At 39.3% G+C, this 21,331-nt stretch overlaps 1 protein-coding gene across 1 annotated transcript in view; it reads right to left on the reverse strand.

Annotated features, from left to right (window-relative positions):
- Window positions 1-667: 667 nt before the first annotated feature.
- The window catches only part of LOC122981461 (cadherin-22-like), a 181,090-nt gene continuing 160,426 nt past the window's right edge, over window positions 668-21,331 (reverse strand). Inside the window, exons 11-14 of the mRNA XM_044350209.1 lie at window positions 12,173-12,290; window positions 8,610-8,759; window positions 8,173-8,274; window positions 668-2,481 (exon numbers count right to left, since the gene is read on the reverse strand). Coding sequence (XP_044206144.1) covers window positions 1,949-2,481; window positions 8,173-8,274; window positions 8,610-8,759; window positions 12,173-12,290 — 903 coding nt within the window. The 3' untranslated portion in view covers window positions 668-1,948. The remainder of the gene's footprint in view (window positions 2,482-8,172; window positions 8,275-8,609; window positions 8,760-12,172; window positions 12,291-21,331) is intronic.

Consider the following 21,331-nt stretch of genomic DNA (forward strand, 5'->3'; position numbering starts at 1 on the left):
GACAGCTGCTCTGACTTTGTATTTTTTCAATCACATGTCCATAAAAGTCTGTAAAAAGCAATATATATATATATATATATTTAGCACTGATGGATAATTCATGTTTGAAACAGTCCTATGTCATCTTTCAGCAAACAATGAGTGGATATAGTAGACCTACTACTGACTGAAAAAACTCACATTTTCTTTGAAACCCAGTTATGAAAGCAATTGAATGTGAATCCCAGCCACTGTCTCACTGGCCATTTTAGCAGCAGATCATAAAGATGAAAGCAACTTCATATGCCTCAGCATCCTCTGGTGACTACGACAATTACAGTAGTTTGGCAGAAGGCAGCCAGGAGGGAGCCATGCTGAGAGCAGAGTCTTTGTTTGGCTGTGGCCTGTCATATGGTCTGTTTGTTTCCATCTAGGACTATTCTCTGAATCTACCCCTGGTGTAAACACAAGCTAGCTCCACAATTATTCATAATTCAGGGGACATCTTCAGCAAACAAGTGGCAAACAATAATTAGTAACACGGATGCTCTATTTACTTTATCGCTGTAATCTCATTTACTGAGTAAATTCACTGAGTAATGTAGTTTATTGCACACAGCAAGATGTAGGTTTTTAGCAAAAAAATTAAATATTTATTTGTTTTAATCTTTTTTTTAAATTTTCCATACATTTGCAAGTTAAGGTCAACATTGAATAGGTTGTGGATATCAGGTGGATGGGACCAGTCCATTCATCACGTGTTACCCTTAAACCTCTCCCACTTTATCAGACACAACCATCTTGTTGTCACTAGTTCCCCCCTCCCCAAAGGAAACAAAATATCAAAAGCAAAACAAATTTCTCAGGATATAAAATGAATTGAACATATTGTACACATTCACACACAAATCTGGAATAAAAATCGGCTCCCAGTGGGACAAAGTTGGCCACCAGTCAATTCCATGAAACAGTCATTTTGTTTAGTCTTAAATCACTGTTGCGGTTTGTGCCTTATTGCCTTACAATTGGCTGTGGAGAGGATAAGAAAAGAAATTGTTAACACACAATTGTCCTTGGTTTGTGACCTCCAAAAACCTCCTTTATAAATCACTAAAATACAGGAAAAGTATGTCAGTGTCAACCGTTCAGACTGAACTGGCAGCTCTTCTCTTCTCCAGTTCTTTCGCTCCATCTGTTCCCTCATTCTGTTTACTTTTGCTTTTCATCTATTGGTCTTAAGTTGGTTATTTTACAAAAGTGGTCATAGAAAATAAATACAAATATTTTCCAGAATGTAATTTTAAATGACCCAGATGTCACCTCTGTGCCAGTATTGTGTAGAGTCCACGGGGTCCTTCTTTCTTCCATGTCATGTCATTTATAATGTCCTCCTCCCCTCACTTTTTTTAGCACTTCAGCAGAGTTCACTGTTGTAGTTAAGATAGTGATAATGGTGTAAATAAATAAATAAATACATAAAAACAAATAAATACATAAATATTTCTTCCTTAAATAAATACTGGTTTTCCAGACAGTTTACCTTGGCATGATTAAACTCTACTTATGTAATGCTGATATTCTGAACTCTGTAAACAGTATCATAGCTTAAAATAAAGGTTCTCAGTTATGAGTTGGAAGATAAAATCTTCCCTTCAGACGTATCTAAATAGCATTTTTGGGGACTTGACATCTCTCTTTCTTTCCTCTTTCATCATTGCCAGAGCTTTCATGCTAAAGTCTGAAAACTCAAAAACCAAACACAAGTAAGTAAAAAACTTGAGTTCAAAGTTTGACTCTGGGATTTTTCTTTCAAGAGATAAAGAGGTGTTGCTCTGTCTTTAAGGAGTACACAGTGCTGGCTCTGATGATCCCAATAGAGTGCCAGAGTGTGAGAAGAGGAGGAAGAGAAGATGGAGGAAGAAGAGGACAGAGGGGAGTTTGAACGTCTCTCTACAAAGGAGACGCTGTGCTAGGACCCTTCCTCCTCAGGGTTTCCTGGAGCATAGTAGCCTGCCAGTTGCCTGAAACGTGGTCCCCAGTCGCTGAGGTAGGAGAAATCCTGTTCGGAGGTGGTGGACAGCGTGTGGATGGAGCTGAGGGAAAGAGCTGGTGAACTGGTGCCCTCAAAGGCGTACGTCTGGAAGGAGTCATATGGTGGCACTGAAAGGTCAGCATCGGCCTGCTCCACCTTCTTTCGGATGTAGCCTTTGAATAGGGAGAAGTCTGCCCCTGCTGCTGCTGCAGCTCCCTCTCCACCGCCACCTACCCGATTAGCTTGTATCCACTGTGGCAGTGAGCGGATGTCAGGGCCAGAGTCACAGCTCTTGGCCTCTGGGAAGTCATAGAGGTTCCTCAAAGCACTCATGTCATACGCCTGAGTGTCCTGCTCCCCTCCGCCCTCATCATTGTACTTGATGACGTTATCCCTCATGTCCTCCTCGTCCTCTGTCATCCTCTGGCCCTTCCTGTGGCGTTTGAGGGTCAGGATGAGCAAGACAAGAACTGATGGAGAGGGAGACAGAACAAGATAGAGAAAGAGAGAAACAGCAAGATTATAATTGCACATAGTTGTCAAATATGTACAGGTTAATGGAAGCAGTTTACAAAGCAGACCGTGATATTCTTAAGTGTTGGGACATGTTGCACCCACATATTTTAGCATAACACAACACGCGGGTTATAATATGAACTTGTCAGATCAGCATGAGCAGTAGAATGAGATAAAAGCCAGGAGAAAGACAGGTTCCTATTTAAAGGATTTTATAAGCTGTCATTACAGCAAGTGTTTTGAAATCCACGGCTTTAGCTCTCTTGCAGCACAGTAGACATGGATTAAGAGTTGTCAGGCTGAGTTAAAGAGCTTGCATACAAAAATGGAATGCCTCTTCATCTTGCTAAAAAGAATGACATACCAAACCAAGATTCAGGGCAATAAGTACTAAGAAAACAATTGTACAAAAGAAAATAATTGCACTAAATGTGTACACTATTAGTGCAAATACTGCGGGGCTGTACATCAAATATGCACTATGCATGTTGGATTTGCAATTACTTTCCTTGGGAAAGTTTCTAACTACTCTCATGGTAACTTTCTCAGGGCAAAGACACAGCAGGGGAAGATAATATATTATCAAGTTTTACATTTCAAATGCATGAGCATTGATTTTCCACAATCCTGATTGCCTTGCCCAGAAATATGATTCAAAAGGCTTAATGGAGACCAATCTGTATATCAATACTCATCCAAGTCCAGTGAAACTGAGACCTTGCAGATCCATCACTACATAAAACCAGAGGCAACCACCTACAAAGAGAAAGAAATGCCTTGGAAAATGAAGTCTGGATTAAAAAAGGGGAAAACAATAGAGATGGATCACAATATAGTCTAATGAGATGAGAGGAAAATAAAGGCTGTATGCACAGATAAATCAATGAGGCTTTAATTTCAGCTTAGTTATTTTAATCACTGCCTACATTTGTGATTAGAAAAGTCTCACTTAGCTCAGACACCCACCCCCTGACTTCATCATCCATCCTCAGGGCTGCACTCGTCCCTCTGAAACCTCCACCAGATTTCTCTCAGACTTGCAGCAACATCAAGTGTCATTTTCAGTGATGATAAAAACCAATTACAGCCAGTTATGAATGAATTATGCCACTGGGGAGTATGAGAAAGATAATGACCAACGCCATTTACAATAGTCCTATGGATAAACGGCAATCAAGCCTCATTTTGATCAACAAATTAATAAGCAAAGAAGAATGTGGACAGGGACTGATATACAGTACTTGGTAAATGCTCTCAAATGCAACATATAACTAAGATAGAGATGACCAATATCATGACAATATCTCTAAAATCAAGCAACAATTAATTTATTTAATAAAAAAAGAGCAAAGAAATTACATCAAGTCAACAGGGTGGGTGTTACCTTTAGTTAAAGGAATGATTATAAACATTTATATTAGAGACTGCCACTACAACTACAGTTTAGGAGCAGTTAGGGCTTCCTTACTAAAATATTGAATCAGTGTGCCTCTGGCTGCAAGTATACTTCCCTAATCATTTAGCTACCACCTATTCACCATAATATTATTATTATTTTGATGTTCTTTTGTATTGCTTGAATTTATAGTAGTTAGGAGTGGATTGATTAACTTCTTTCCTACTTTACAGTAGCTTACTGTTAAAACAAAATCTTGCCAGAAGATGTTTATTCCTTCTCTCCCACTTACAATATCATCTGAATTAAGATAGACCTGAAATAGACCCTAAGTTAATGAGTTTTGATTGGCACCAGGGTGTATTTCCTGCGGCCAATCAGCTATGAATAATGTTACTGTGTAACTGTGGGCAGAATCCCTTTTTCTTCCTTTTAGCGGGGACAATGAGGAAGTACTCTAAAGGGATGCCAGTGAAGGGACATTTAGATAGATCATTAACCAGTAGGCACCATGCATCTTCTGAAACAGATAGCCTGTTGCCTAAAACAAATGCCTACAAGCCCATAGAGATAAAAAGACAATCAATTACAATGGAACATGTGCTGTCTGGGACGGCACAGATTGTTTGATGCTTGGAACCCACCAGTACACCCATTCATACATTGTGAAAATGAAATATACTCAGATCGTTTCCCAGTCAAATTAGATCGATGTCAGGACTTTTTGTGCTGTGTACAGGAAATTCACGTGTTAAGGCACTTTATTAGCATGCATGAAAAAAGCCCATGGACAAATAGACTCTTTGAAAGTGACCTTGGAAGTCAGGATGTGACTATAAAACACCATGTTTAACCTGTGTTTTCATCTCCCTCCCCAATTCTTTTCTTTCTCCTGAGCAAAGTGCCCTCTCCAAAAAAAAAAAAAAGAAAACCCAATCAGTTTCAAGCACATAATCTATATAAATGACTAGTTGTTGCTCTTGGTAATTGTCTTCATTTGGTGTAAATGGCTTAAAAAATAACTTGTGGAATGAAAACGCCCCGTGTGTTCCTTACTTAAAGAGCTGTGCCATCCTAAAGAGCTCGCTGATCTTGAAATGGGTATTTTATGCAGTATCTCTTTCTGATAATGTACAGTCGTTCTCTTCTTATATTGTTTGCTGGGCTCCACTGGGAAAGCGGTGTCTGTAACCATTGTGTTTATTCTTCTCCTCCGTGAATGGGGCGAATTAATTGCCACGGGGGTTGAGGAAACAGTCATGGTTTGTGGTAAATTGCGGCGCACAATGACATGCATACTAAACAAGCGCTAAGACAATTACTCTAAATTCACACTAATGAGGACAGTAATAGGAGGTAGAAAACTTGATTTTATGAACTTCTTCATATGTGCAGATCAGCTACTTCTTCTGTAAATAGTATTGAAGAGGCAGTATGTGACAATATGTGGCAGTTCAGTTTGAAGCAAAGACGATAAGATAACCCCGCTTCTGACAAATCCTTCCTCACTGATAATACGTGAGTGTCACTGCCTATTAGGTACACAGAATCTTGAACCGTAAGCTATTGAAAACCTATTTAACTTGATGATTAGTATGCCTCAGGCAACGTTAATACAACACCATGTACAGAATTTACCTTTGTAGGAACCATATGTACCTGTGTATAGCTGCCTTCTGTACATACAAAGCTGGTCCCCATGTGTACAGATGTTGCGATAAGCGTTCCTGACAAGACGGTTAATTTACCCTTGGGCTGCGCTGGTTGCCCCCACCCAGGAGTTCATCACAAGCAGATGGGATGTAATTGGAATGGATGCATGCAGATGCTGCGACACAGTGGAATGGATTCATCACATCAGGCCTATAAATGAACTGATGGAGGGACTGTTTGTTTGTAAAGTAATTAGGCAGAAATTTGTTTTCATTTTTCTCATCATCCAACAATTGATGTAATAGAGGTGGTCCAGCCTCTGGAGACAGGGAAAGTTGGCTGGCTGGTTAAGTAGATGCTGTGTGTGTGTGTTTGTATGTGTGTGTGTGTACACAAGGTGCACACAGTAATGGTGCATAGAAAAAACTGATTGCTTTGCAGTTCATGGTCGAGGAGTGATTTATCTAAGCATGTGGAAGTGTGCTTAGCACGTACACACTAAATGTGTGTGTGCATGTGCATTCAGTAAATAAAGGAGGAACAGTAAAGTGTTGTGGCAATGGCAGCTGATAAGATAAGGTTGCTGCCACATGCCTCGCTCCCGTCTGTTATTCACACCACACGATAGTTGTGAAAACACTACTCATCCCCCTGAACTCAGCCCCTACAGCCCTTTGATTTTCCTGTCCACATGAAGACTGGCAGAAGCCAGGCGATGCGACTTAGCCTGTCCTTCAGTGCTTTGATGAGACGTTCAGTCCATTTTCTACCAATCAGTAACTCAAAGTGGCATGGACTTAACACCGATTAGTCACTGACACCGCTGGAATCAGCATGGCATCATTCCATTAGTGGAATCAAAATGGCATGAAACATAAAATAATACAAAATAGTTTAAGCATATTAGCATGCTACAAATGTGGTGTATATTTTAAATCATCAGGCTGCAATGAGCAAAATTCTGACTACGTGAATTTGTACCATACAACTATATTTATCTTCACAGGGTTTTGCTTTCCACATGTTTAAAGGCCGGAGAATTATTTTCAACACAGGTCTTTGAGGGGATGTCATCTAGCCCAGAAAACGAAAACCACGATATACTGCAAACATTTTTTTTTTTTAATAGCCAGCAGAGGTTGCCTCAGATTTGTACATAACATTTTTGTTGAGGCTTTTAAAACCACAATGAATAAATGATGCTCTGCTTTTGAAGTTCACTCCACTAGATGGTTTGGTTAAAGGCAGAGTGAGTAGGATTTGTCGGTTGCAGTTTGTAAACATAACATTCAAAGTTGGCCCCTCCTCCTCAGTACAGCGCTATGTCGCTACGTTTTTATAGAGTCCCGCCCTCAGACCCTGCACGCTGTTATTGGCTGGGGGCTACACACCCACTGCCCAAAGGTTGAAGCCCGGGAACGTCCTGAACACAGTGAAATAAGAAAATAGAGGCAGAGGGCAGGGTCTCTGCAGATACAGACACTGCATATACTTCTACTGGGTCATAAGTGATGATTGAGAGGGATATTTTTTCTATGAGTCTATACATTGTTTTTTAGGAAAATCCTACTCATTCTGCCTTTAATGGAGACAAAGTTTTAACAGCTCTCATTAGAAAAGCTCTTAAAAGAAATAGATAGCAATGTTAAAGCTGCCTGGTGTCACATCATCCATCATTCACTGCCTGCGCAATGTAAAATGTGTAGAGGCAAAGAGCGGGGGAGACAAAACACAGTGACAGCGTTGTCGGTTCTTTCTGTCAAAGAGGAGTGGGAAGTTGAAGATGTTGAAGATGTACAGTGGGGGTTGGGTGGGGGGTGGTATGGTGGGGTGGTGGAGGGGGAGCTAACTCATAAAATTTTCAGATATGACAATACCAAACCTCTTCGGTCTCTGAGAGGGTGAGCGTGTGCATGCATGTGTACGTGTCTGTGTATAAAAGTCAGAGAATGTCTGGAAAGCCTTGTCTATTTAAAGCCTGCTGTTCCAGAGGGATACAAGTGCTGAGGCAGCTCTTTTGCCTGTTTGCTCTCTCTAACCCCCCCTCCACTTCACTCCCATTCATTCCATCTCCGTCTGTGTTCTGAGGATCAAAGTGGCTTGATATCATTCATAAACCCTGGCATCATCTGTGCTCTTGTTTAAACAAAAGCTTTCTCCTCCATAAAAGTAGCAACAAAATGTCAAACAAGAAAGTCACTTGTGAAAGAAAAAATGAAAAATTGATCTTGTTTTTATGTCATTCGTCGTTTTCTGCCACTGCACGTGCAATTTTAATCTTGAAATATAGATAGCTTCTAAAAGTGGTCAATCCATTAAAAGACACATGCATGGTTGCATGATTTTATGGGTGGAAGATGTGAAGTAATGTCTTAAGGTGCAGCCCTCAGTCTTGCCTTTTAACTGGTACATCCCACTATTGAATGCACTGCTCCTGGTGGTCCTGCTGGAGTAGTTGAACTTGGCAATGACCCCAGAAAAGCAATACTAATGAATTGTGCTTATCCATCCATCTGTCCATCCATCATCCATCCATCCATTTAGCCCCTCATACACCCATCCATACATACTTACATGAGTACATCCATCTGCTTACCTATGAGGATGAGCATGCAGACCAGTAGTGCTATAAGAGCTCCAGGGCTGAGAGCAGCACTCATTACATAGGCTGTGGCATTGCAGGACTGGATGGCTCCCTCTGTGTTGCAAAAGAAAAATTAGCATTTATTATACAGATTCAACACTACTTATGAGTCAGTTCAGTGGACAATGATTAAGCACTGTTTTATCAAAAGAGTGTGTTTTTTTATCAGGCATATTTTATATTTTCACCCAGCTGAAATCTCTGTTGCCATTTGTCTGCGGATTTGTGGCTTTGAGTTATTTTGTTTTCCACAAACATAAGCCGATAAGAACTGTTTGCTGACCAAAACAATGGCATGTAGATTACCTTTTAGTACCGCTGCTGCTGATGCAGAAGGTGACAGTGATGATAATGTTAGTTAATGGTGCAGCTCGTACAGTAGCACTCACCTGTGTCGCAGCCACAGACATGAATGGTCAGGGTCCCTGTGGAGCTGAGGGAGGGAGGCCCGCTGTCAACCACTAGGATGGGCAGGAAGTACACATTCTGCTCATGGCGGTTAAAGCCTGACCGCTGGGTCCGGATGCCAGCAGTGGTGTCTGAGTGGGCGGTGTGAGTGTGTTGGGGGTTGGGGATCAGAGAGACAAGATAAAGCAGAGAATTACACACGAGTGATTTAATATTTGAAGAACAAAACTTCTTTCTCCGCTCACAGACTACAAAGCTGCATCAGAATTGATGAATGCTGATCATGCGGGTCTATTTGACATTACCAAAATGTCAGGACAAATCTTAGTTTTCAAGACTTTATACTTGACAATGTAAGATGTTTGCCATTTGGTTAAAAAATACAATGAAAATAACTTCTCCAAGCAATGGTCAGACAAAAAAAACAAACATTTTTGTTAAATATAGTCTGAATAAATAATTTGCCATAATGCACAATTCCAGGACTTTCAAGGGAGAGTGACAGGATTCTCGAGTTTAACTTGGGGTTGAATTATTTCACTGGGAAAGTGAACTGCTCTTGCGCTGTCAGCATTTATCATGTTTTTTTTTTTTTTTCTAAAGCAAATAAAAACAGAAGAAAAAATGAGTGAGAGAGCCACTGTTTGAAATTAAACTTCACATATGAGCCGTCTCCCGAGAGACATAGACAAATGTAAGACAGAATACAGGAGGAGGCTTTGACAAATAGAATCAGAGCAGCTTTGTGGGGTAGACTTGCATAGTGGATACCAAGCAATCCATCTCCCAGAACATATATCACTGTTATCCATGCCGCCCTAGTGCTTCTCTGGCACATGTAGAACAATCTTCATATTACTGTTTGTGTACGGGAATGTTTCGCCCCTGAGTTTGTCCTTTTGACTTTTACACAACATTCTCTTCCATTGCTGTCTGCTTTAAAGAAGATTCTCTCCAAGACATATGGATACTTATAGAATGAGTCATCTTGTGTAGTTTTGAATGAAAACCAATAAACTTAGAACCATGGCCATATGTAGGTTTGATAAGAACAATCTCCTACATCCATCTTTATCTGGAAGTAGTAAATCAAGTGATTGTTTGCTTATAATGGAGCCAAACTTTACTTATCTGTTTCTGTTGTAAGACAGCGGAAAAAGTATGACATTTTATTGCAGCTCTAAATACTAGGCTGTCATTACCAAGATGCTGAGCTGCAGATAAAATCATGATTTTATGATCACAACATCATTAAACAAAATAAACAAAAATACAAGTTAATGGCCGCTTTGCCATCTCTAGAGTCCCGTTATTAGCTTAGCTAAAAATAAATACTGTGAAAAGGATAGGAAAATGAAAACATGTATTTGAACAAATGACCAATGCTATTCTTTTTCTTATGAGAACAGACTTGAACTCCTGGCACAATTTATAAAAAAGTGACTTTATGCTGTATATACATTTACACACATACACAGAGCTATGAAAGTAAAAAGCAAATGCAGTAACCAAAGAAAAGAACAGAAAAAAGACAAGACAAAAAAGGAAAAAAATACACTTTATGACAGCCTAAAGAATCTGAGTGAAGAACAACTTTTATAGGGATTTTGTCTGGCTGTGGTACTCCTCCTGGTTGTTGAAAGACTGCTATATTAATGCTTTATACAGTAGATGAGTTCTGCAGTGACACATGTAAAAGTTTTTGAAATTTTTGGGACTGACTGAGAAAAACTAAAAAAATCCAAAAAGTGTTCCGAATACTTGGAATGGCTCAAGAAAATGTGTGAATGTCTTCCTTTCTTCAGCTTTGTATTGTATGGGATTCCATTTTAAGCATGATGTGGGGCATTTTCCAGGCAACATCATGGCAGTTTTTCATGTAACCGCAAAGTTTATTGAGCAAAGATGAGATTTTGTTGTACAGAACGCAAGCGACAACTTAAAAGAGTTTATCAACATGGGGGGAAAAAAACAACTTTTCATCATTGTGTGTCAAGGCTTGGAGACAGAACGCAATGTGAGGCCATGATGGGGAAAAGAAGAAGTGACAGATTGAAAGTGACAGGTTGACAAATGTGTCCATGAAAAGAGACACCAGAGTGGGAAAAAATAGGGGTGGGAGGATAAAAAGTCTGTGTGGTTTTGTTTGTCTTTCACCAAAATATATACAGGGTCTGTGGTAGTGTGTGTGTGTGTGTGTGTGTGTGTGTTGAGGGAGGTGTGGCATTTACATGTAAGCATGAATATATTGTAATTATTCATTATTCTTTTAATTACTTACATATACACCATGTCACTCATCCACCTACATGTGCGCACATAGGTAGATGTGAGAAAATGAAAGATAGAAAAGCAGACAGTCTTTTGTATGTTTGTATTTATGTATGTGTGTGTACCGAGAGAGAAAGCCAGAGGGATACATTTTGACATACTTATTCCTGCATGTGTGTATATACAGTATGTGTATGTACATTATACAAGAACCATGTTATGTGTGTATTCATACACACGCATGCGAGCGGGACTGCGGCAGACCTCGCTGCCTCCACATGGTGACATTTCCCGAGCTCGGGCTGCTCCCCTGACATTTTCCTGGTGTCAGATCAATCTTGATTTAGCCAGATGTCACATTTACTTAGGTACACATCTCCAAACGAGGGATCTGCCAGCGCATTTGTGAAAACACAGACAAGCATGAAAAAGCCCATCTTCCTGACAAAGCAAAGTCATCACTGGGGAACACAGTGATTTTAATGTTTCCTTACATTTTGCAGATACATAGAAATGTTGTGTTTCAACAAAATGCAATTTTCATGATGACACTTCAAGAAATTATATAAGCTGTTGACATTACATTGAAGAGGAATAAAAAAAAACATGTGGATTTAAACAGTGTTTAAACAAAGAAGCCTATACATATTTCAAGGATGATGGGATTCATAAAAAATCAGTTCAGTATAGAGTTGTGGTTTGTGCGCTCAAGACAATTTGTGAAGAATGTCTTTTGTAAACAGAGCGTGTTGGAGTGTAATACTTTCTAATAATATTACTCTACTTGGAGGACCATAACAGGTGGTGTTTATCCAAAAATAATAATAAAATAAATCTGCCTGATAATTCAGAGTCACAGAAAAATACAGTGTTTTGAATTTCACTTTGAAAAAGACTATACTAAGATATTTTGGCAATGTACTCTATGAATTGTCTTATATTAAATACATCAACCATCTGGCACCTGTCAGCCGCAGTATTTTAAACCAACTGAATATTACCTTATGGTCTACATTCGCAGATCGCCCTCAAGCATTTCATACAACTTTCAAATTACCAATCACTCTGGGAAATGTGAGATCACCTTAAATTCTTCTATCGTCATTAGCTTCATCATACTGCAGAACTCAAGACAAATATATCACTTGATTTTACAGACTCCTGCTTGTGCAGTTATACCGTAGAAATCAAATTATGCTGATAATGCCATCCGCACAGCTACTCAAACATGCTTCTTCACCCCTAAACCCAATCTACGAACTTTGCCCCTCACCTTTGACATCCCACAGGGTAAAGTGTCGATTGCTGGAGGCGTCAGGAGCCAGGGTGAAGTAGAAGTGATGTCCAGATTGTGGCTCGTCTCTATCCACCACACTGATGGTGTGAATTAGCTGAGGAAAGAGTAGCAACCAACGCAGAAACGGAAATAAAAGGACAAGAAAGAGAAGAAACAGAGGTTACATTTTCTACTCAGATCCACTCAATGGGAACAAGAAAATGAATATGAAAAGCACTTTACACTTTACATTTCATATGCCTCTTTCATGAGGAAGGGAGTGAGGTGGAGTGAGTGTACTTGGATGCATCAGACTCAGAAGCTTCCTATGAAATTGCAGTTCAAAGGGGCAACAGTCACAAAGAGATAAAAATGATTTATCCAGAAAGTTGACACAGCAATATAAAAAAAATCTTAATGTTAGGAATGCAAAACTATAATAAAATGTCTCACTAAAAGGCTTTAGAGAACAGAAAAGGACAGGGAAATTCCATATTTGCCCCAAGAAGTAGCAAAGTCAAAATGCAAATGTGCGGGGAAACATGAAGAGAGGCACAAAGACTAGGTAAGGGTGTAGTCCTCCTATCTAATACAATAATAGTGATCCACATTCAAAGATAAAAACTCAACTGTGATCCAATTTTAAGAACTCTGTGTGGACACAATAAGGTGAGATAGGATTCACTGTGAGTTGAACAGACATCAAACAGCCCCTGGAGATCCTTTCACCTTAACACAGGCCTCTCAGTGACAATTCATCCTCCTCTCATCCTATTACTCTGCAGCCTGCATCAAACCACAAGCTGATAAATGATATTTTCACATCACATCCGTCGGCGCTGTTTCCTGTGCCCATGCACAACATATAAGTCTGCATATCACTTTGATTTCCTTCACCTTTATTAACTGCATACTCCCACTTAAAAACAAAACAAAAATCTACTTTTCCCAGAGGACATCTTCAATCCAACGTGAGTCAAATAAAGCATACAAGCTGCATAAAGCATACTGCAAAGTGCAAAGGCAAAGGTTTGTTAATATTTGTTGTAAGACATTTTTCCCAAAACATGTGGCCTACGATGTATAATCAGTCTATAATCAGTCAAATAATGTGTGTTTTGATTTTAGTTTCAGTAATGTATCTCTTATTTTGAAAATACATACTTAAAATTTATGTGGTTTACTTGATTTTTCTACAACCCCAACTGCAAGAGCTGATGTTGCACAACTATAGTGCTGAGGCACTGAACAGTATCTGAACTTGTGTGAGTATTTGTTGGCTTAAAATATGAGACTTTCATGCTACAAAGGAAGAAACTTAATTTTCCTCTTTGGTTGAGGCTCCTTTATTTGTGAAGTTAGTCGTGACATTTTTTTTGGCAACTCCATGACACAGAGACAGAAAATAAACACTGAAACAATAAACATTTTCACACAGATGGTTAGAAAAGAATAATAAATGAATATTTACTATGTTATGACCTTTGATTATGATATTACTCAATACACCTTAATGTATAACAATAACTTTTTAACAATTATACAAATTTGTGAACAGGTAAACAACAGAATCTGCCTCTGTGAGTATGATGATCAGTCTCTTTTATCACTGTGTACATGTACAGTATCTATCGCTGTTGTATTGTCTATTACAGATTGCAGCAGACATATAGCACAGATAGCAAAGTCATTTTTGTCAATAACACAGTTATATAAAAGCTGAGTGCTGCCACTGACTTTGTGGAAACTCAGTTTTTTTATTTTCTGTCCAGCCATTTTGATGCCCACTGCTGTCCGCGTTTGTGTGCATGGCACTACTCCCACTGCACATATCACTCTGCTGTTCTCACTCATCCAAAAAGAAAGAGCCATCAAAAGAGAAAGGCAGAGAGTTGCTGGACCTTATTTTAAAATCACTATGTTAAAATGAATGCTCAGTTTTCAGATTTTTGAATCATTTCAATCTTAACTATGATCCTCAACAATCAACTGAACTGACCAAGAGAGACTACTCTGCAATACGTCGTGTGAGAGGAAATCAAAATCCATCAATGCTGGGAGAGTCGCTCTTCGAGAGATATTTCCATGACAAAAACTGTACTTAACAGACTGACACAGGTAATCTCATAACATCCTCCACTAGCTTTTCTAACTTCTGTAAAACCTTTCAAAAGGGTGCCAAAACCAAGTTTGGTTTTGGAAGGCAGAGATATACTATACAATGTCCCAATAAATGTTTTTCTTCGTCTTGTTACAGAAGACAAATTTGATCTTGCAGTGACTTCCCCCTATCTCTGCTTCAGTCACACACACATAGGCAAAGGTGAACTGTTCAGAGGCACTGTTAGAAATCAGCGGAGACCTACATGACAAACAGCCCCCAGAACTACCATTAAGTGAAGCATTTCTCAGAATGATCAAAGCAGGATGTTCGATGGCTGTAATTCTTTTTCCCGGTCTCACAAAAGCTCACAGCCTCAGATAAGATCGAGGGAAATATATCAAACCATTACTCAGCTGTTACTGTAGCAGTCACATCTTTAAGAGGCAGGATACTTTCAAAATGTTAAACATAGCTTTGTTTACTAGACTGAATCCTTCCTCTGTCTATCTTTACTCCTCCAGCTCTCTGCCTCTTCTGCCTGCTCTCTCTATCCATCCCTGTGATTCCCTTTTCCTGTGAATCCTTGTCCTTTGCTTTATCTCCTCCAAAGTATCTCACTCTCATTCTTGTCCTTTCCAGAAAAGTGTGTCCCTTATTCATAATTCGCCTGCAAATTGATTATTCAAACAATAATACTGTCGAAATTCTCCACAACTCTCTCACGCATTAAGACATCTGTGTTATTGTGTTATTTTTAAGCTTGTGTTGCCTGCCTTTGCGAGACAGACTCATTCATTTATAGAACTGCACACAACTCTGAATTACAAGCCTGAGCGGTGGCTATGCATTACTGTGACTAAGCCACTGCCGAGCGCACTTCCGGGCCACAAACCTTCACAATAAACAGCTTCTCAGCGTTGATGTTGCATCATAGCCACAGAACAGGCTTAGTCATACCCACAACTCAGGGAGGCTGTTCGGGATAATATGGCTTACTTTGTAATTACAAAACGCTAAGGCATGATTTCAGGGTAAATCATACACTTCTTCCTTGCTGTACTGCAAAATCTGCACTCAAGAAACACACAGAAATGAGCCAGGAATTATGGCCTATATTCCTACAATGGTGTTTAAAAGAGAAAATGAAAAGGAGAAAATGATAACAAGAAAAAATCTTACCCATGGTCCAGACTGCTATAGTTTCATAAACTGTAATGGCTTTTATTTCGTTTGAGAGTTAATTGTTTTAGCAAAAGATGATATGACTAAATGAAACCTTCTAAATTAAATTATTCTACAATGGAAAAATGAATTCTGTGAACTGTTATGCTTCCGTGACCACATTTCTCTATCAAACATGTTTATATTGAATGCACCTGCAAAATGTTGATCACTAATGTTTTAAAATAGATATTCTACATTATCCATGCTTTGAAATTGAAATATGATTAAGGTACAGTATATTTGAAATTAACCATAATAAAAGCACTTCACTAAGGGTTAAGAACAACACATGCAGGCAATGTATGATGAACATCCAAACACTTATTACACATATTATTTTGCATGCAAAACCACACTCTGGCAGTGTCATGACACAAATCATTTGCGTGCTGCCGCAATATGCACTGTTTTTTTATTGCTCTATTCATTTCCGAGATTGGCACATCCTGGCCTACAGCTCCTTGACTACTTCATCTGTCTGTCAAATAAAAGAAAATGCTTTAGGGCAAGGGCTAATGTAAGATAAACATCACACTGTGTCTTTCTTTGGCTCTGAGAATTACTCCCAGTATAAGCACTGTCTAATGCACAATAGTTGGAAATGGACTGAATCTATAGGTGACAGAGTTGCAAAATCTACCACTGCATGACTCTAGTGTTTGCCATGCAGTCTAAGACAAGTTGCATTGTATTGTGTACCTCTATACATGTACAAGACTCTAGATTTAACAAAATTAGACAGTTTTTCAAGACTTCAATCCAAAACCATCACCGAATGTACACTTCAAATAACCAGATACACTTTTCACTTTTGTTTGAAAGGAGAAGATAAAGGAGGGTAAAAGCTACATAAACTGCACAGGGACTAACAACATATTCCTTCAACGAAATGTGTTAATTCTTCATAGGACTCAACTGTTACTGTATTTTGAACTGCATCCAGGCTTCTGTACATGTGTGTGCATTCTTACACACAAACCAAAGAGATGAGGCAGAGACCACCACATATCCAGTCAATCCACAGTGATCTATTAAAAATACAATTGTTTGCCGAAACAGGCCCGATCTTCTCATCTTCTCATCACTCTTTGAAACCCTTTCAGGTTTATTCCAGTCTGAAGGTAAAAGAATAATGAGCAAAGTCAAGACACTGTAAGCAACAGCTTTATAACCAGCCAAGGGACGAATCTACTCATTTCTTTGAAGAGATATGAACAGCAGTGAAGATGTAGTAAGTGAGCCCTGATCTGCGTTCTGTGAATGTGCCCTCAGCAGGGGGACTCTCAGGCGGCATTTCGGGGTGAGCGCAAACTGCCGAGGGAAAGAGAGAGAGTGGAGCAAGAGAGGGAAATGAGAGAGGAAGAGAGCGAGCGTGTGGGAGTTTATCGAGCTGCTAGTGAAGCTCCCTCAAGCACAATCACCTAATTAGATTTCTATCTAGCAGTCCCCTTTCCTGACCCCCCTAAATCTCTTGCATCTCTGGAAAGCTAGAAGGGGAGACTTTCCCAAAAGTACAGCCCATCTGCACTAGAGGTGTCTGAAAGGTCAAGGTTGTGAGAGGGAGGCGGTTTTCTCATTCACAGCAGAAATCATCCATTTCATGATGGCAGCTGGGAGGTAATGAGTAAATAAATAAATAAACACACAACTACTTAAAATGAGCTGAGAGAGGTTCATCTCTGAAGCCTGGAATGCACTAGAAACGTCAGAGGTGTGTTTTCAAACACATCCATTATTTCCAGCAGTAAAAAGCCTCCTCATGGTGTCCATTGGCACATTAAAATTTCACAACGCACTGCTCTGGACTTGATTCAATTTTGGGATACCAGCATGCCATTTTCATGATTTTTAGAGGCCAAAGTGTCAAAAGAAAAGCGGTAAGATCAGATAAAAAGCAACATATTTTTCTAGGAAGAATTTTTTTTTTTTTTACTGTACTATTTTACTTTACTGTATTATCTAAATTGGTACGTCCACATCTCTAATTCCTAATCTTGTAGCACTCACATTAACATTACATTGTTTTTGGATTTCAATCACTAGCATATACTGTAGATAGTCCACATGGAATAGACAAGATATATATACTAACTTTATACACCAGGTTATAGAATATTTGTTAAATATATTAGTTTTTTTGGTAGTAAAGCACTGTGGACTTTTCTTGTAAAAAACAAAGATTGAGTTTACATCAGTGTTACTTGTATTGTGTGTATCCCTGAGGTCTAAGAAATGCATTGAAGTCGTATTTGAAATGCGCGTCTTTGCTCACAAAACGGAGACTCACTCATAACACTTCTGACACACCCACCAAATGAAAGAAAATGTACCTCAAAGCCTGTTTTACACCCTTTCACACCGTTTCACATGTTTTGAGGAAACATGCTGTTCAACCTGGAAACCGTAGCAAAATGGTGCACACTGTTTTCAGATTGAATGTGTCCCAGGTCTTATTATATATCCATCAAAATATCTGCCATTGCTGCTGGTTGGTGTGAAATACATTCTGGAATATTTGGTTGTCCCAAACTTTGGCGGCCTTCGGCCAACCAATGGTGTAACTTCAACGTTCTGTGACTCACTCAGTCATTCATGACATTCATGTTTGTAGGGCTGGCCCCACTGTTGTGGTCCAGCCAAAAAGATGGAATCAGTAAATATTCAAGTCTGTGAGGTCTGCTGGTTCGTCTAATAGGAAGCTTGGAAGACAAAAGGAAGAGTCATTTGGTGAGTATGACTCACTCAGTCTCCTACACACCTCATGAAATACTGTCTGGCAAACTGTGAGCCTGTCTGGGGTTTTTTTCCTTATCTGTAATGGTTTGCTCTTTCTTTTACTTTCTTCTATTGTATATGTCTATTGAGTGCCTGTGTGTGTGTGTGTGTGTTCGTGGTTATTTAAGTATCCATGCTGTACACTCATGAGGTGAGTAAGTGTAGTGCTCACGTGTACATGATGTGATGTGTGTGTGTTTCAGACAGGCCTAACATTTAGCTATTTCAAACTGACTCTCCCAAGGGTTGGAGGTTGGCGATGCCATGGCCAAACTGAGGTGATCTGTCGCAGTGACCCACTCAGCCAGCTGTGACACGGCACAGCAGAGCTGACAGGCCTCTGTTACCCCAGGCCATACTTAGTATAGTATTTGGCTTTCCACCCAGCCTTTTTTCTGCACACATGGCACTATATGATATCTGTCCCTCTGCATTCAGTCAGATAAATACCACAAGGTGGGCAAGGAATGGGCTTGAGATTGTGTTCACGTGTCATTCAGTGAGGTGCAGCAGATAGGATAATGGGAAAATCAAGACATGGATCCACAATGGTAGAAATCAAGAAGGGATTTAAGGCTTGTGAGCTGTAAATACAATAACATCAGGTTTTCATTATTTCTGTCTAATCCAATACAACAACCTTGTTCAATGGTCATAGATAAACTGCATCACATCTTAAAACCGTCATGGCTCATTGAGGTATTTGATTAGGTGTTTGGAGCATAGTGATCAGTATGGTACCAAAGTGCTTCACTCTTTGCTTTGTTTTTGTATATTTACTTGCAGTAGTAGAATTTTATAATTGCATTTTATGGATTTACTGCAACTAACTGTTATCCAGAGTAACATACAATAACTGAAACAGCAGGATATTGTGAAATTGTTATTTTTTCTTCTTAGCTTGACTCAAATGAGTACAAAATACATGGCAGTTCAACATGTTCTCACTCCCAACTCATCAAATATCGAAGCTTGGTCAGGACCCCATGGCATCACTTTTTAACGCACAGGGTACCCCTTTACTGTAGTTTTTCAACACACAGTATCATGGTAGTCACTGTTAAAAAATCATTATATTTTATGGTGTGACAACATGGTGGTTAAGGTCTGGTTAGGTTTAGGCACAAAAACCACTTGGTTAGGGTTAGGGTGAGATCATGGTTTGGGTTAAAATAAAAAATAAAATGAAAACGTGGTGGTGGAAAAGGTGGTCTCGAACCGTGCTCTGTGTTGAGTCTGTGCTGATTCCCAAGTTTCTGCCAACAACATTACAAGCCATCCACCGACCCCTCCACCTCCTAATAAGAAAATCAGCTTATATAGATGTCATGTGAAGAACGTCACTTCAGAAATGTTGATATGATACGTATTGTTGAAATGTTAATTTGCTACATATTACAGGTGTTGAAATGTACATATTCAACATATCTGTGGTTTGCAGAAACGTACAATGCCAATGTTTTATTCTGGCGCCCAGGCTGAAATTTGTCACCTCGTCATTGGTCTCATAGCGTCTATTTCAGACGTTGTGGGAGCTCAACAGAAGTGTATTTGACTACCCTGCACATTAAAAAATGACACTAAAGGGGTACCCAGTGCGTTAAAAAGTGGCGCCACGGGGTCCTGACCAAGATTCGATATGTGCCGAGTTGGGAGCGAGAGCGGGCTGGGCAGTTACACAACTTCTTTAATCAATAAGTTATTTTGTTGAATGTATGATTTATTAACAATGCATTATGAAAGGTGTAGACACTACTTTACTCATAGTGAGTGGGTGTTATATTACATGTTATTATAGTTCTCCATTTCCTAACTTGCAAAAATACATACTGTGAATAATCACACATTTAGGTTTTAGACTTTGAAAGTGAGGAGATCACACCAGAAAATCTCTAAAAGTACAGATATTTTGCTCAGTCCTCATTTCCCAAAATGGCAGTTTGTGGATCAAGACTTGGGCTAAGAGTATAATTATTTTTTACAGTATGTTAAGTTTAGGGTTGTGGTAAGGCCTGCAATTGTGAGGGTTAAAGTTAGGGGCCAAGGAATACCTTATGTCACTCGGGGTCTTCCAAAGCACAGTAGTTCAAAATGTGTGTCTTTGTGTGTGTGTGTGTGTGTGTGTGTGTGTGTGTGTGTGTGTGTGTGTGTGTAGTCCACACAGGGGCAGGTTGAGAGACTTTGAGGCCCAAGGCAAACACAATTAGGATATCCCTCCCCGCCTTGCTTAATGCAATCATTGCTAATGAGAAGAAGAACTTGCTTCCAGTTGAAAAAGGTACATTCTAAAGATATGATAAATCTGACCTGACCTGAAGAAGCTCCACTGAACAAAACATTGTTACTAAATAGAGTCTTGGTGTGCAGGCTCTACTTTAGCATTCTACAGTGTTCACTGATTGAATCAGAGATTATGTTACACTATTGAATCAAAGGGACATTCTATGTCCTAGTCATGGCCATCGCAGAAATAGCAGAAATATGTTGGGGTTAGGATGGAGTACAGTCTATCATGACTTTCCAAAAATTTCCAAAAAAGATCAAGACATAAAAATAGCACATTTGTCAGTTTACTGTGAATCTAAACCTTCAATAATAGAAAATGAATCACTTCTTGAACCCCTGACCAACAAGACAATATTTACTGAAGATTTTTACTTAAAATGGTCTTCTAACATATTAAAATTAAATGTGGTCATGTGGTCACTACACTGGCTTTTTGCCAAACCTGAAATTTATGACAAGAAAAACACATTCCCTTAATATTTGACTAAAATGTTCATCAGAATGTTTTCTAAAACTCTTGTGATATTTCAGTGCTGCTAACCAATATAACACTATTTCAATTAATGAATGTGTCTCTTCTGTCTATACACATCATAACGCTTGTGGTGGTTGACAGTTTTATTCTTTTTCCTCCTAATGTAATGTGGAATGTGGCATGAAAGGGTAAATGGCAGCAAAGTGACAATGCTGCAATTACAGAGGAAGACGCAACAACAATTGCTTGTGTGAGAAATCTATTTTTCACTGCCAACCTTTCCACCTCAGGC

Source organism: Thunnus albacares, chromosome 4 (assembly GCF_914725855.1).
Source record: "Thunnus albacares chromosome 4, fThuAlb1.1, whole genome shotgun sequence".
NCBI classification, from domain to species: Eukaryota; Metazoa; Chordata; class Actinopteri; order Scombriformes; family Scombridae; genus Thunnus; species Thunnus albacares.